We start from the raw sequence: 16,455 nt of genomic DNA on the forward strand, positions 1-16,455 counted from the left end.
TCCATCTAGCAAGGAATTCTTCGATAATCCGATTTATATACATTTAAGTCGTGGTTCTATATCAGAGTACAATGCCTCTCAAGTAGACAGCCTGCAATAAGTTTGGCCATTCAGATTAATAAAAAGCGCCTTCGTAAACCCAATGTAAACCGGCTGTCTAACACAAGCTATCAACCTTAGCAACGACAATGTTCCTCTTATGGACTGAAAACGGTCCCTAAAACGATGAATACAAAAATCGGCACTGGTTCGTTTGTGAGGTTTTAATTTTGAAAATCAAGTGTCTACAACATTTAATAGTGAGTATACAGCCTAAAAAGTATTGAATCTTTTGCGCACGAAATGACATTAATGCACGAAATCTAAGCGTATATGAGTCACAGCGGTAACTAATTCCATTTAACAGCTGATAGTTGAAGCTACTAGATGTGCAAACGCACAGAAAAAAGTTGATGGTATTCTGGCAATATCGACATGTAAGCAGTTATGAAATCGGTAATTACCTAAACATCCATCACGAAACAGTGGTAACCATTTGGGGAAAGATGAGACTAAAAGGACATCTTGTATCGTAAGCTGCTGCAATCGGGCAGAACGTTAAACTCGAACTTGTACAGTCGACAACTAGCTCACTTTCAATTCAAAAAAAGGGCCAAATTGGTCAAATTAAAGGGTGTTGTATTTCACGCTACAACGATAGACCGCATACATCTTTAATGACTCATCAGATATACATTAGAAATTAAGAGAATTTTGGTGGATGATTTAAAATCAATTACCGTATAGCCTGAATGTGGTGCCGATACACTACTTTTTTCGGTTTTGGTAGAACTCACGGAATGGTGTTATGTCTATATCAAAAAAGGTCTGTGAAAACTATGTGTCACAAATTCTAAACCAGAAACCACAAAAGTTCTTATGAAAGTTAGTTCTGCTACGGCAATTATCAACGATTGGAATAAAGATTGGATCGTGATTATCGTCGTAAATGGTTTGCCAAACCTCTTCGTTACCAGCAGAAGGTGTTGCAGCTGGTCTGTTAGTCTGTAGTTTGTATGCTTCATCATGTCTTTTTCTGTAGAGGCAAAATCATCTTTACTGATCTTCAGTGTTCATACTCCAAATTATCTGTAAGTATCCAATAACGGTCAAAATAAAGTGTTTTCATGTTCCATGGCAATTCAAAACCTCCTCCTAATTATTGTTCAAAGGACCAAAGAACGATGTAGACTCTCTAAGAGTTGCATTATGAAAGACTTTCTCAACCACCACATTCTTTTGACATCTCTCCCACTGATCATTACCTCTTATGTCATTTCAATTACTTCTTGACATGGCAGAATGTCCATGAGGACTGGAGAGTGCAACGTAAGGTTGAGAAATCGCAGACTTGAAATTTCTTTCGTCACAGAAAACAATATTGCTGCTTGAGCGATACCAAGACAAAATGGCTACAGTCGAAGGCTACTTTCATTCACTTATATATATATATATATATATATATATATATATATATATATATATATATATATATATATATATATATATATGTATGTATGTATGTATATTGTAATTTTTAATTTTCATGTTCTTTAAAATCGTGCACTTCAGTCGAATTTTTTAAACCACACAAATTCAATATTTCATGCATACGCATTCAAAGTATATATATTGAACTACTTGTATACATGGACATTTATAATATTCAAGGTTTTAAAAGATACAAAGGACTCAAAAATCAACTGAACTTAACGTTCTTCATCTAAATATACAGGTTTTACCTTTATGACGACTTACAAATGGAATTGCGATTTCTCTCTCTAGCAGCTACGCTTGTATTTGGTGAAATGTATAAAATAAATTTGATATTTACGATGATAGTTTTGTATCAGGAAAGAGGAAAAATAATGTAGTGAAAAATCATGTATTTTTATAATGGCGAGTTGTACGTAAACAAGATTCTGGTAGTTGCTTCATTTATTCATGAACCAACTGCAAGTTGTCAAAGAAAATCTATATGTAAGTTGCCATAAAATGTTGAATACTACCTCAATCTAAAATGTAGAATATCTCAAGTATTCTTGCTAAATACCAAAACGTTACATAAATAGTCGCCTCAATTTAGAGCTAAATACAATAATGAAATGAGAAGAAAAATTATATAAACGACACTAAGACTAATTGATATCCGGAAAACACTTATCCGGTTAACAAAGCTGCCATAAGATGAATATGGATATATCCTTTTCACAATTCAAGACGTCAACTCTATTACTGGGACCGAAAAATTTAGTATTAGTAGAACATACAGCAAATTATGGATGCGTTAAAATATTAAATAATACTTTTGATAAAGTGGATAGTTTCAAATATCTAGGATCAATATTAACAGAGGAAAATCATATTCACGAAGAAGTTAAATGTCGTCTAAAAGCAGGGAATTCGTGTTACTATTCGGTTCAAAATCTCTTGTCGTCGCGAATTCTGTCGAGGAATTTGAAGCTTAAAATATACAAAACGATAATTATGCCTGTTGTTCTCTATGGCTGCGAAACATGGTCACTTACTCTGAGGGAAGAACATAGACTGAAAGTATTTGAGAACAAGATCCTGAGACGAATATACGGACCCAAGAGGAACGGGAATGGGGAATGGCGGAAACTTCATAATGAGGAACTATATAAGTTATATGGTTTACCCAATATTGTTAGGGTCGTCAAGTCTAGAAGGCTTAGGTGGGCGGGTCATGTAGCTAGAATGGAAGAAAGTAGAAACGCTTTCAAAGTCTTGACTGGAAGACCAATCGGAAAACGACCATTAGGAAGACCTAGGCGCAGATGGGAGGACAATATTAAGATGGATCTCGCAGAGATTGCAATACAAAGTAGAAACTGGATCCAATTGGCTAAGGGTAGAAGTCAGTGGAGAGCTTTTGTGAACGCGGCATTGAATTTCTGGGTTCCATAGGCCATAGAGTTAGTTAGTTAGAACATTCGATGGCTTCCTCTTTACACCGAAAGATTTATATAAAAGAAGATCAATCTACCAATCAAGGAATTTATATTTCATCTAACATGAAATCTATTAACATCCTATTCAACAAATGCTTCTTTCAAGACTAAAGTGAAGAAAATGAAACTCCATTAGCAAATCCAGTGACTACCCTATAATTTTTCTTTCCCCTCTTCTATACACAATCAGAAAGCTATTCAATTTTTTCTCCAATTCCGCACCATTACTTATAACACTAAATAATTATACTAGAAATATATTTGATCTTACACAACATCCAACTCACACATCATACGCTTTTTCACTGGTGATAAGGGCATATAATATAAAATAGACTCTTCTAATCGGTCCATGTCGTTATGATGAGTCTTTTTAATCTATCTACTGCTAATGGAATATTGGCTTCAAATGTTGCCATAACAAACCGCAATGGGCAAAATACCATCATGCTATACGCACGGAAAGTAAGTTTAATTATCCTTGTTTGCTTGAAAAGTAATTATTCTCATATTTTTCTTTTTTTCAAATCAGAGCTTTAAGCTGATTGGATATTTAACCTACTTTGTACGACTCTCTCAGCTTCTGAACATTACTATACTTTGCTCAACTCAACATAATTTCCTCACTGGAATGGCTTAATGTCTGATCCACCTTAAGCTGGAAATCTTTATATTGCTACGAATGTGTCTTCTTATGAAACAAATTTTAACCTTCTTTGAACGATGGAATCACAATTTGAACTCAAACTAAGTAAATAATGTGCATTCGATTGCAACAATATATTGCCTTTTACAGAGAAGTTGGTAGTCAGGCTTTTGGGGACAGGACTATACGTTTTTTGCTTACCTGATGCATTGGATATGTAAGAAAAGTCTCCAGCGACCTTCCTTGACAGGCGGGTTTGTTTTCGAGGCGAGCAAGTAGAGCAGCAAACTGAGGCGCCTGCTTGCATTCAGTGAGCACTTGGAGGCTGTAGTGGTGGTTGCGAACGTACTCCTGGTAGATGCTCAGCATTGGCAGCAACATGTCGAAAAGGTCTCCTGGAAAATATAGCACTCTTCAACCACTGTTACACTCTGTATGTTGCAAACACTTACACACTAATATTAGGCCGTCGATTTCCGCTACAACGCTTATTACTATAAACGTTGTAACGTAACTAGCGGCATACGCAGAATTTTATTAAGAGGGGATTCAGGATATTATATATATATAGAAAATGTTTAATTTCCATATCTTGCATAAGGTAGTTGGAATCTTGAAACCTCCCCTTGCGTATGCCACTCATAGCAACAAAGAGTTCATTAAAATTGGAGCAATTATAGTTTATGGTATACATGATCCAATGATGAGATATATTGCTCCGATAACAAGTGATATGAGTACGTGAATAATCATGTAAATGAATTATGGTGGAGATTTATTATAAGGATCCATACATACCGCACATTCATTGTATGTATATTTCTTTTTGAGTAAATCGACTCTGTGTAAATTAAATAATCATATTTGTGATATAAACTTGCATGCTATGGATTCTCTTTACTAGGGCTTCAGTATACCTATGTCATTAACCCTATTGTGCAAAAAAAAAAAAAAAAAAAAAAAAACTAACAAGCTTATGCTAGGTGATCACTATAAGACATGAATGCTATCTAACCAAGTAAGGGCAAGAGCGCAGTAGGAGGGCCCGCGCGTTAGCGTGCGGATAAGTCCGTATGGAGCAGGCGCATCTGCAACGATGGGTATACAAGTGAACGAGAATAGCGCAAAACACAGTATGTGGCATAAAGACACTTACCTTACATCTTGGATTATGTATTTTCCTTTATTATGGACGTTAGGAATGAAAATATCAAGGTATATTTTCATTGCTTACACATAGTGTTCTAAAAATAACATAACACATTAGTTATGTAAATGTCACAAATATATGGATCCCTTAAATCTCTGGCATGTAAAATGGGGGTCGGACATCAAGTATTTAAATGATACTAGCCAAACCTGTTCATTATTATTTATTTCATTTGTTACATTCCTGCTTACCTTCACGGACCACCTGAGGAATATTAAGAACTCTGTTATAATAGTTTCACAGCCTCAATATTATATTCCAAATAAACATATTATTATTTATATGTTATTCTATCGTTAGTAAACACATTAAATTAGAATAAAATATTGAACATTTGTACTTGAAAATATTGGGGGGACGCGTCCTCCTCTTCTCCGCCAGAGACACCCGGGCCTTAAATCTCGATCACTTCAATGGTTTCGCATCATGAGTTGGCACACTACCTCCTGATACTTAATTTCACCTCACTTCACTTTGTATAATATGGTTAATGGCTATCTTTAAGAGGAATTTGTGTTTAAAATATTAGAGTTTTATTAACATATTGGTACGTCGATATGCATCTCACAGTTAGCAACATATTTCGATTATTTACTCACTGGTCTATTACACATTTGTTCTGTAAATTTTACAATTATGTGGACCCGAACAGTAAATCTGTACCCATCATAGCAGTCGGATCAGTGAATGGGAATATTATTATTGAATAGTCAATTAACCACTAATCTGCTTGTAGACGATCAAAGAAAGCTTGAGCAAGACCATTCATTACCTCTAATTTACATTTTCAAAGGAGTATTGTTCAAGACACTTGAACAAGAGTCTCGAATGAACTTGAAACAACTTTTACACGATCACATAAGTATTGAATCACGTTTTATATATTTGTTGATAGATGGCAGTCCAAAATAAGTGACTGAAACTATGAAAACAAATGAAAGCGAAACTGCGTACTGATTTAGTTCGGACCTGTCCATGAATAGCTATAATATTAGCATATCTTTCCAAACTTTCTGCAGGCATTGGAAATTTAATAGATTACATTAAATCAATTAGAAAATAGGTCAATAGATTTTGTATCCCCATCGAATTTTCACTAAGTATTTTGTCCCTTTTATATTAAATGCGGGTATCTTACGTTAAAATGGTAATGCGCTGCTTAGATATAAAATCGTTCTCTATACTAAGGTATTTAAAAATATGATTCTTCAAATAACCTACAGATGACAGAATCACACTCAAAAAAAAAATCGAATCGTTTCCGACAATCGTATGCATCACGAGGCAATGACTGCCTTTCGATGTTATTTATGCTATGGCATCGAACACTGATTAAAGAAAAGGCTGAAAACAAACCAAACGAAGCAATGATATTTTTTTCAGCTACTAAATTTACCCCCCCATATCTGCATCAGACTTTCTTCACAAACCTATCCTATATTTGGTACTGGTTAAGAATAGCCCGTCAAAGAAATAGTAATTTTACTGTTAAAATGTGTAAGTGCATATGAAAGACGATTGTCTGGGATAATAATTTCCACTGTCGGAACATGCCTGTATAATGCAGAAAACCAGTATTTTATGTTTAGAAACTTAATGTTACCAGTATCAAAATATTACAAGAGCTATAGATGAGTTCAAATGAGTAAATACCATGTTAAGGTTTTCTTGGACTATTCTTATGTATGCACTATTCTTATTTATCCATTATTCTTATTCTTATCTTTCTTGCACTATAACCTCCGCCGATGATGTGCCTGGTTCCTACGGACGTGTTCTTGCAATTCCTCTTTCCATGCTCGTGCCCTGATACTGTTAAATAGCATTCTCGATTTTAGGGCTTTTTTGCACATTCGCATATGTGGTATATGCCTGGATGCGCATTTGTGCGGGAAAGCCCTCATAAAATTAATCTGCACACATGAAAGCAACTCCTACGTTAAAAAATAATTTCTGAAATACTACATGTGAATTTCGTGATAATATAATTGCATATAATTGTTATAATAGGATAATATATAATCATTTCCAGGGTACTTCAGTTTGCAAGTATATTATCAATCTGTACGCAATAATTTGTTATCCTACATTAATAATACTGCAAAACATCTTACTAAAGCAAGAAAAGTCAGATATATATTTTTTGTTAGATGGACACTTCTTTCTTAATCCACACCCGATGTTCTTGTATATTAAATTCTCAAATTAATAATTATATCTATTATTGCCACTAAATTTAACAATAGTTACGGGCATGCAAGCATTGTAATTACATAAATCGTTTATATTATCAACAAGAATACTAACAATAGTTTCAAGCGCAGGTATTAGCTATTATTTATTATTATAATGTCACTTTAACATCAGATAATAAAAAGATAAGAGTAATAAAAAGATATTTATTCAATAACTGCCGCTCTGTCTCACGACGCCATCATAATTGTTTCGTATTTTCCTACATTCAACTCGAGCGCTGATTGGCTACTGAGTGTTCTTGAATTGGATTGTTTAGAACAGGACCGAAGTGAAATTTCTTGAACGACACTATTGAATTCAAGACAAAAATGACGTCACTGCTGAGTTTAAGTACTCTTTTCCATCAAATAGTCTTGAATAGTCTTCAACAAGAGTCTTGTTTAAGCTTTCTTTGGTCGTCTAGAAGTAGTATGAGAGAGAAATTTACAAAATATTTATATCCTTCGTACTGTAGGATCATGTGTTTATGTATTTATATCATTCGTGGAAAAGTATACATGGAAAATGAGAGTAAGGCAACTCAATCCTAATGATAATTTTAATATTGAAAGCTAATATTGCAAAAATCATTTTAATGGATTTACGATAAGCCTAGACTGTAATAAACCTAATTAGCCATTATGATAAACTTACGTCAATGAGAACAAAACTATTATAACGTTTGGCAATTAAAAAATAAACTGAATAATATATCATAACTAAAATTAGAATTCAACATTCCTTTATCATATTTAATATACTTTTTCCAATTCAAACATGAAAGCAGACATCCAACCGCTAGTCTGTTTGTTGATGACATTAGAGATTCCTATGATTTTGATCTATTTCACGAATAAATGAATCTGCTCTTGGTTCTATGTTACCAACGTACTTAAACCAAATCAAAAATTATTTCCTTCTGAAATGATATATTATCGTACAAGGAATATATCACACAAAAATAATATAACTGGCAACTTTAAGCTAACACATTTAGGTATCAGTATTTATTTCACATGTTGTGATTGGAATCCCAATAAAAGTTACTATTAAGTATCAACAAAGAACAAATGATTTTGCAGCATCTACCCAGATAAAGATTAAATGAAATGATTAACGAAGAGAACTTACACTATAATTAGAACAGAAACTGTTCCAGTCTAAATAGAACTGTAAAAGAACCTTAAAATGAACGAGTAGAATCATGTGTGCTATAAATTACAAATAACTTTAAAATTCAACTACAGCTTATTAAATAAATGTTTCCGTAGTACCCTTGTTTTTAGACTTTCTCTCTCATTGCTGTATTATTCATTATATATATATTCAAACACATAGGAGCAAATCTGTCTTCAACATTGGGGGGGGGGCGGGGACGGGTAAAACCATTCCCATAATCTTTTCTTTTAAGCGATGTTCAAAATATTTACGAAGTTGAAAAACAATGCTGTGGACGATCAGGGGAGCAGAGTTGTCTTCAACATTGGGAGGCAGGCAGATTTGATGCTTATTCTGGGAGGGGAGAGATGAGACTCATATTACGGGAGATGAATCTGATTTACGAGTGAACCTGTTGTATATTATACAGCAAGGGACATTAATTTCGTCTCACTTTCCTTTATGGCAGTTGAACACAAATAATCACATTTCTTCCCCAGAACATTTCAAATCGGATTATTGGGGGACGATGCCCCCACTTTCAAGATTGGGGGACGTGTCTCCCTAACCTCCAGGGGTTTGCGCTAGTGTTTTTTATTCAATAACTTGCTGACACTATGAACATGCACTTCAAATCAACATTTAGTTGTCAACAGGGGCGTCTCACTAATGCAATCACAAAGTCAAGTACCTTCCCAAACGAGAAAAATATTTTTTTAAATATAAACAAACGTGGACATTTTTTCTTGTATACGAATGAGGAAAGACCGAAGAAAACCTTTACTTATTTTAATATGGAGTTTACAAACCTGATCGATGTCCATGGCAGATATGGCAATATAACGTAAGTCACAATTCTTAATATTACCCTCTTTCCACGTGTCCTGCTTACTTCTTTTTAGTATACACTACTGTCACAGAAACGACTTGAATGAACTTTAATTATAACTGGAATCGAAACTGTTTGAGTCCAAATATAACTGTGAAATAACCATAATATCTCTGTTCTTTGCTGCTATGGAAGCAAGGAGGAACTCGAAGAAGGAATTCGTTTTGCTTCTCGTGAGAGAAAGAATAAGAAGGAGAGAGAAAGAAACAACTTTTCGAACAAAACTTTTCAAACTACATATTTTTAAATTTTTAAGAAATGCAAAAATTTTGATACAAACGAAAATTTTACACTAAAACTTCCAAACAAAATTTTCAATCACAGTTTTTAAAATCTTGATTAATCAAAAATTTTCAATCCAAATATATTAATAAAATTTGAAAGTAAAATTATTTAGTGAATGCAAGAACAAAGAATTTCTAGAATAAACTGAACTAAAAGTTTTCTATTTTCAGAGAGTGTAAAAATCTTTAAAGGAAATTTTAAAGTAAAAATCCTCAATCAAAATTTTTGAAGAAATTTTAGTACACAATTTCTTAAATACATTTTTAAAGGGTATAGCTGAACAAGGGGACGAAAACTGTCCTTACCCGGATTGCTGTGATATTTACACTTAAAGTACCTCATTTAAAATCAAAACGTGTTTATACTTCGGAAACAAGGTATAAGGATGAAACTATAAATGAATATGCTTTGCTTGAAGAGACTTACTGAAAACAAGAAACAGTGTATTTTGCCCTTAAACTTTCTAGCGAAAAGCTGTCGAAAATATTCGAATTCAAATATTTTTGAATGATCACCTTCTTCTTTCCGCCATAGAATTAGCACCAACTCACCTATACATATTTTGACTATGGTTTGATACTCACATTACAACTTGGTCTAGAATGAGGAACACCTAAATCGGATAGGCCTGGAAAATATGCAACCCGGTTACGCATTTGGAGAATAGTGCCAGAAATCAAATATGCCTTCAATACCTTCAATCTTCATCATTATGCGAGTTTATTACTGGAGCGACAAACTCGGCAACACAATTTGCTTAAAATCTCTGTAGGCCGAACAATTTTAGAAAACTATTGAGCACGTGAAAGGCAATAAATGTTTGCAGCGATATTTGAATAACGTCAAACTGTTCGATGATTATGGGCTCATTCACAATAACGCTTTAGACCCAAATACCCTATCGTATTTGGAATAAAATCAATATAACACCTGTATCTGTTAATATTAATGTGTCGAGATCCTACCTTGAATTTAACGATGCGGGTATTTTCTTTCAGGAAATGGACATTAATGCTGTTATCTTTATTGCATGATTTGAATTGATCAATTTAACGTCTCTTTCAGCAGCGAGGCTAAATGAGACGAGTATCTACTGATTAATTGAAATCCACACATCATGAGCTTCTGCCGGGAATCGAAATCAAGTCTCCTACGAAAAAGGCTCGTACAATAACCACTTAGCAACGAAGGGAGCTCTCGTGCATTATTTCAGTACAGTACGAAACTGCCTGAAACAACTGGTAGGAACCTATGAAAAGTTTAAGTCTCTTTGTGTTAACTCCGGGAAGCCCAGGATGTTCGCAGATGTGACTCTTGCGAAAGAGTGTGTACAGTGAACTACCGTGTACAAATTCTTGAGGTACAAAATCTGTGAGTTAGGCAACCCAACCAACGCCCGCTCCAGGATTAATTACGCCTGGTAGAATACCTAGAACAGCAGCATGAAGTTGCCCCTACCTGTTAAAAGAACAAATCGTAAAGAGTGTTTTTGTGGAGGAGGAAGGCGAAACGCTGGCTGACGAAATGATAAAAGGGAGTCTTTCGATAAGCGTACTAACAGTACACAACACAATACCAGAAAAAAATATACGGATATCACAGGCGCCGATCAGAAGATAACTGTTGGAAGACTTAAATAATCTTAAAATTAACTCAAACGAGGGACTATATAAACAAGTTATCTTACTTCAAATGACTACAAATGTATGCATATGAAATAACATACGGATAGATTATGCGGTATATGTAGGTAAGTTATTTTTTAAGTAAACACAAAGGCTTGCGATAACTTTTGAAACTAATAACAGTAGTTCTACCTGCAAATCAATTAAAGTATGGATGAATCACTTGGGGGGAGGAGCTAAGCCCAATGAAAACTTTTTGGGTCTAACAGGGCATGAGCTCCTAGGTTCCGGCGGCACTGATTGATTCGAAAGAAGAACATGTCCGATTTCATTATTCGTTAAACGACTTTTGAAAATACAATAATTGTAATTGGTATGCAATAATTGATTTTTAAATATAAAAAATGAAAAATTCGATAACACTCAAACGAGTTGGAGAACTTATTCGTACTAAGCGTATTTCCACTAAAGTTGCAAATATAACTGAGGGTTCGTGATTTGTGTAATCTTAATATTTGTGAAAATTAACACATTGAGATACAATGAGAAAAGGGGAGAATATAGTGTCAGAAAACAATATTTTAAAAATGCACCAAATTAACTTATAATATCAAATATAGAATCATTAACAGAACTAACTCTGTAACTTGTTTTCTCTATTTACTTTTCTTCCTTTAGTTCCATGATTACATCATCACCGAATTTCTCCACTGGAGATTATCTTCCATTTAGCAACATCCAACTGGAGCTCCGCCTTGTAATGAAACATTTTGAAAAGTTTAAAGGACAAGGAGAATCGAACCCGTACCACGAGATTAGGAAACCACAACGCTAACCCCTAATTTAAAGCGTTACTTCTTCTGGCTCGTTTAAATAAATAACCTTTACTGTACACTGAAAACAGTAGCTTGCTAGTAGTCAAAGTGATTGGCAAAACACAGGAATATGTAATTTAGGACTCGGAGGGTATTGTATCACTGTGTTCAATAAATTATCAACATTACAGAATTTTTAAAAACAAAATACAAAACTCCTTTATTTGGAATAGTGTATTATTCTCGTAAACAAACTAAAGACGAACCCATTAGCGCCCAGTAATCGTAGCTCAGTTGCCCAGGCGCTCGACCAGTAATCTGAAGGTACTCTGATCGGATCCACAAAGGGTCAGTAGCTTTTTTACTTTTGAATTTTTGGTGGCGATCGAGCAACAATGACATACGTTTTATTATGTTCAGATATTTGAATGCTCGGATGTTTCAATACTTGAACTACCAAATCTTCAGGAATAATAATTATTATTATCTGGTAGAAGATTAAAAGTTAGGAGGTTATTATCGTTCAGGTCATGCCATTGCAAGCAAAAACGTGACATTTGGCAATAATATCTCGGTTTTGTTTAGTGTTGCAAACGAGAAAAAGAATTTCTCATCTTGTTTCTAAAACAAAAGCAACAAAATCGAGATGAGAATTAACATTTTACATCCGAGACGGGACAATACTAACTGAAATTATCGTCAAATTATATACAACTGTTTTTCGGTTCAGTTTGGTTTCGTTTAATCGGTTAAAAATGAAATCTTAACTTATGATATCCCACGATTATGCCTATTAGATTGAGGGAGACTATGATTAAAGGAAGTGAATTATGATGCACGAGTTGGTGGAACGAGAAAGTGGGAGGAAACTGCAGTATCCCGAGATAAACACGAGCACGCTGTTGTCCACTACAAGCTTACTTGTCTTGGGAACGAAACAGGTACCCCAGCCTCAGATGGTTCAGTGCTCGCGGTCCCGACTTCGATTCCCGGTGTGATATCCTTTAAAATTGTAGATGTTCAATGTATCTGTGTTTATGTCCCTGTCGTTCAAGGTTACTGGAAATAACAGTAAAATGAGTAATACCAAGTATAATAGTGACAAGTTACGGAGATACTTTCGGAGAATTAGAAAAGAAAGTGATCTGAGACACCAGGTTAAAGTTGCGGCTTCGAATTACTCTTAAAACCAATTTCTCCTTGATGTCCTTGCGTGTTTGTATGTCCATTTTTGTTTTCTATTTTAAATTTGAATTATTTCGACTATAGTATTTTATCATGACCGAAACCAATTTGTTTCGTCGTTATCGTAATGCTGTGCAATTTGCTACATACGCGAGTGTTTTTGACTCTTACTTAACAAAGCAGTCTTAGCGTAGAGGTGTGAGCGTTCATTTCGTAACTTGGGCATCCTGAGTTCGATTCCCGCTGAGGTAATTCAGGAAATTTTTATCAACAACAATATTTATACTTCTGATCTGTAATGAAATGAAAAATACTCAATTTTCCCGGTCAAGTTAGAGTCGAAACGGCTTTCTTCACAGAAGAACTACTAACAACATAACGTCATATTCTACAACCTTGATTGTTACTGTTTGAGAACGTAACGTCTTCAGCAAATAATTTATGAAAGCATAAGGATCATTCTTAAGGCCTAGTATGAGTCATAAATGTGTGTGAAGAAACTATATCGTTTTCTAGCAAGATTTGATAGTTCAAGTATTGAAACATCCAAGTATTCAAATATCTGAACATAATAAAACGTGTGTCATCGTCGATCAATCGCTACCAAAATTGTAAATTAAATAATGTACTAGCCCTTCGTGGATCCTATCCGAATATCTACAGATTACTGGTGGAGCGCCTTGAGTGCTGAACCACGTTTATTACGCGCTAATAGGTTCGTCTTTAGTTTGTTTACGAGTATAATATACGCGCCGTATTTGTTTTAAAATAAAGGAGTTTCGTATGTTTTTAAAAATTCTGTAATGTTGGTAATTTATTGAATACAATGATATAATGCCCTCCGAGTCCTAAATTACATTGTGTTCCTGTGTTTTGCCAATCAATTTGTCTACTAGCAAGCTACTGTATGAGTGATCAGAAAAGGATCTTTATTTAAACGAGCCAGAATAAGTAACGCTTTAGATGAGGGGTTAGCGTTGTAGTTTCCTCATCCCGAGGTCTGGGTTCGATTCTCCTCGCTCATTACAGTTTTTAAAATGTTTCATTTACAAGGCTGAGCTCCAGTTGGATGGTACTAAATGAAAGATAATTATTCTCCAGTGGAGAAATTCAGTGACGATGTAATCATGAAACTAAAGGAAGAAAAATGAATGGAGAAACCGAGTTACAGAGTTAATTCTGTTAATGGTTCTATATTTGATATTATCCGTTAAGTTTGTGTATTTTTAAATTGTTGTTTTTTGACACTATATTCTCCCCTTTTCTCATAGTATCTCAACGTGTAAATTTTCACAAATATTAAGATTACACAAATCAAGAACCCTAAATTATATTTGCAACTTTAGTGGAAATACGTTTAATACGGATAAATTCTCCAACTCGTTTGAGTGTCATCGAATTTTACATTTTTAATATTTACAAATAAATTACTGCATACCAATATTTGGCATTTTCAAAACTCATTTAATGAATAATGAAATCGGACGAATCGAAGTTCTTCTTTCGGAGTAGTATTACGTATCAAGCAGTGGTGCCGGAACCTAAGAGCTCATGCCCTGTTAGACCAAAAAAAAATCATTGGAGCTTGGTTCTTCACCCGAATGATCCATCCATACTTTAATTGATTTCCAGGTAGGACTACTGTTATTAGCTTCAAAACTCATCGCAAGCCTTTGTGTTTACTTAAAAATAACGTACCTACATATACCGCATAATCTATCCGTATGTTATTTCATATGCATATATTTGTAGTCATTTGAAGTAAGATAACTTATTTATATAGTCCCTCATTTGAGTTAATTTTAAGATTATTTAAGTCTACCAACAGTTATCTTCTGATCGGCGCCTGTGATGTCCGTATATTTTTTCTGGTATTGTGTTGTGTACTGTTAGTACACGTATCGAAAGACTCCCTTTTATCATTTCGTCAGCCAGCGTTTCGCCTTCCTCCTACACAAAAACACTCTTTACGATTTGTTCTTTTAACAGGTACGGGCAACTTCATGCTACTGTTCTAGGTATTCTACCAGGCGTAATTACTCCTGGAGCGGGCGTTAGTTGGGTTGCCTAACTCACGGATTTTGTATCTCAAGAATTTATGTAGCCCACTGTTCACCTGTCCAACCGTGCTTTTCTACTTCTAATTCTAATGTGATGTCTGCGATTTGCTGTCATTCCATTTGCTGAACTTCCTCGTCAAAGCCATCGTCAGAATTAAGAGGATTACCAAAATCAGACGATTACGACTACCGATATTATGTAAAAACAAAAGAAGCTATCTGGTATAATAATATAACTTGATGAAGCAACTTGTTGTCGAGTTGGGGACTTAGAAGATAATACTTGTCCAAGAATACCATGAACGGCATCAACAAAAAAGCGAATTTTTCTAACATAGGAGGAAAGTTCGCCTCAGCCATAGTCAATTATCTGCGCTTTCCTTTCAGTGTAGGCGTTAAACTGTAAATCCTCTTTCTTCCAAATATTCAGATGTATGCGGAAAGCCGCTATTAACACAATAAATATCACCTTGTGCCATAAGAAGCGCTTGCTCGTTTGGATCTTGAAACAGATTTTACTGTTGCTGCGTCATTTGTGTTTGCAGTATATGTTCCCAGCATATCTACAATATAACTAGTTGTGGTATAAATAGTAAATGGCTTACATAGAGGCAACTATTTTTGTCCATTGTACGATTTTGTTCGTACTCATTATTCGATCCCTTGCCGTATCGAATATATTTTCCATCAAAGATTAGTACAAATGGTCAACAGTATTGTGAAGTCTTGTTATCACAATAACTTTTTCGATTATGAGCTCTTCTCGTGAATAGGGCGCGACTCCGAACATATAGGGTAAAATGAGTGTTTTACGAAGGATGTCACAACAGATGCACACATATACGATACTTACTGTTTCTTTCCATCCCTAGAATTATAACTAATACTATTCGCATTGCCAGTGCCTAGTTAAAATAAAGACATAGCAGTGGTTAAATGACACTTCGATTATCAGTGGCACTAGAACTCTCACGCGGTTTCTTGAAGAGATGCGATTATGAGAGTTTAACTGTCATGTAAAGCCGTGCATACCGAAAATTCAAACTCGACGCTCTTTGACTTCTGACAGTATTTGTGCCGGCCAAAACATTTATGGCGTATCATGGGTTGCATATCTTCCAGAAGCGTCCGACTTTGATTTCCTCATTTTACACCAAGGTGCACTGCGAGTATCAAACCATGGTCAAATATATTATAGGTAAGTTGGTGCTACTTCCATGGTGGAAAACAGAAGGTGGTCATTCAAACATGAAGCAAACATATTTGAATTGGAATATTTCCGACGCGCTTTTCGCTAGAAATTTGAAGGGCGAAATATATTATTTTTTGTTTTCAG

At 34.8% G+C, this 16,455-nt stretch overlaps 1 protein-coding gene across 1 annotated transcript in view; it reads right to left on the minus strand.

Annotated features, from left to right (window-relative positions):
* The window catches only part of LOC145666671 (ras-specific guanine nucleotide-releasing factor 1-like), a 997,934-nt gene that overhangs the window by 219,838 nt on the left and 761,641 nt on the right, over window positions 1-16,455 (minus strand). Inside the window, exon 7 of the mRNA XM_081734144.1 lies at window positions 3,859-4,052. Within this exon, the coding sequence (XP_081590270.1) occupies window positions 3,859-4,052 (194 nt within the window). The remainder of the gene's footprint in view (window positions 1-3,858; window positions 4,053-16,455) is intronic.

Source organism: Thermobia domestica, chromosome 12 (genome assembly GCF_964235325.1).
Source record: "Thermobia domestica chromosome 12, izTheDome1.hap1.1, whole genome shotgun sequence".
Taxonomy (NCBI): Eukaryota; Metazoa; Arthropoda; class Insecta; order Zygentoma; family Lepismatidae; genus Thermobia; species Thermobia domestica.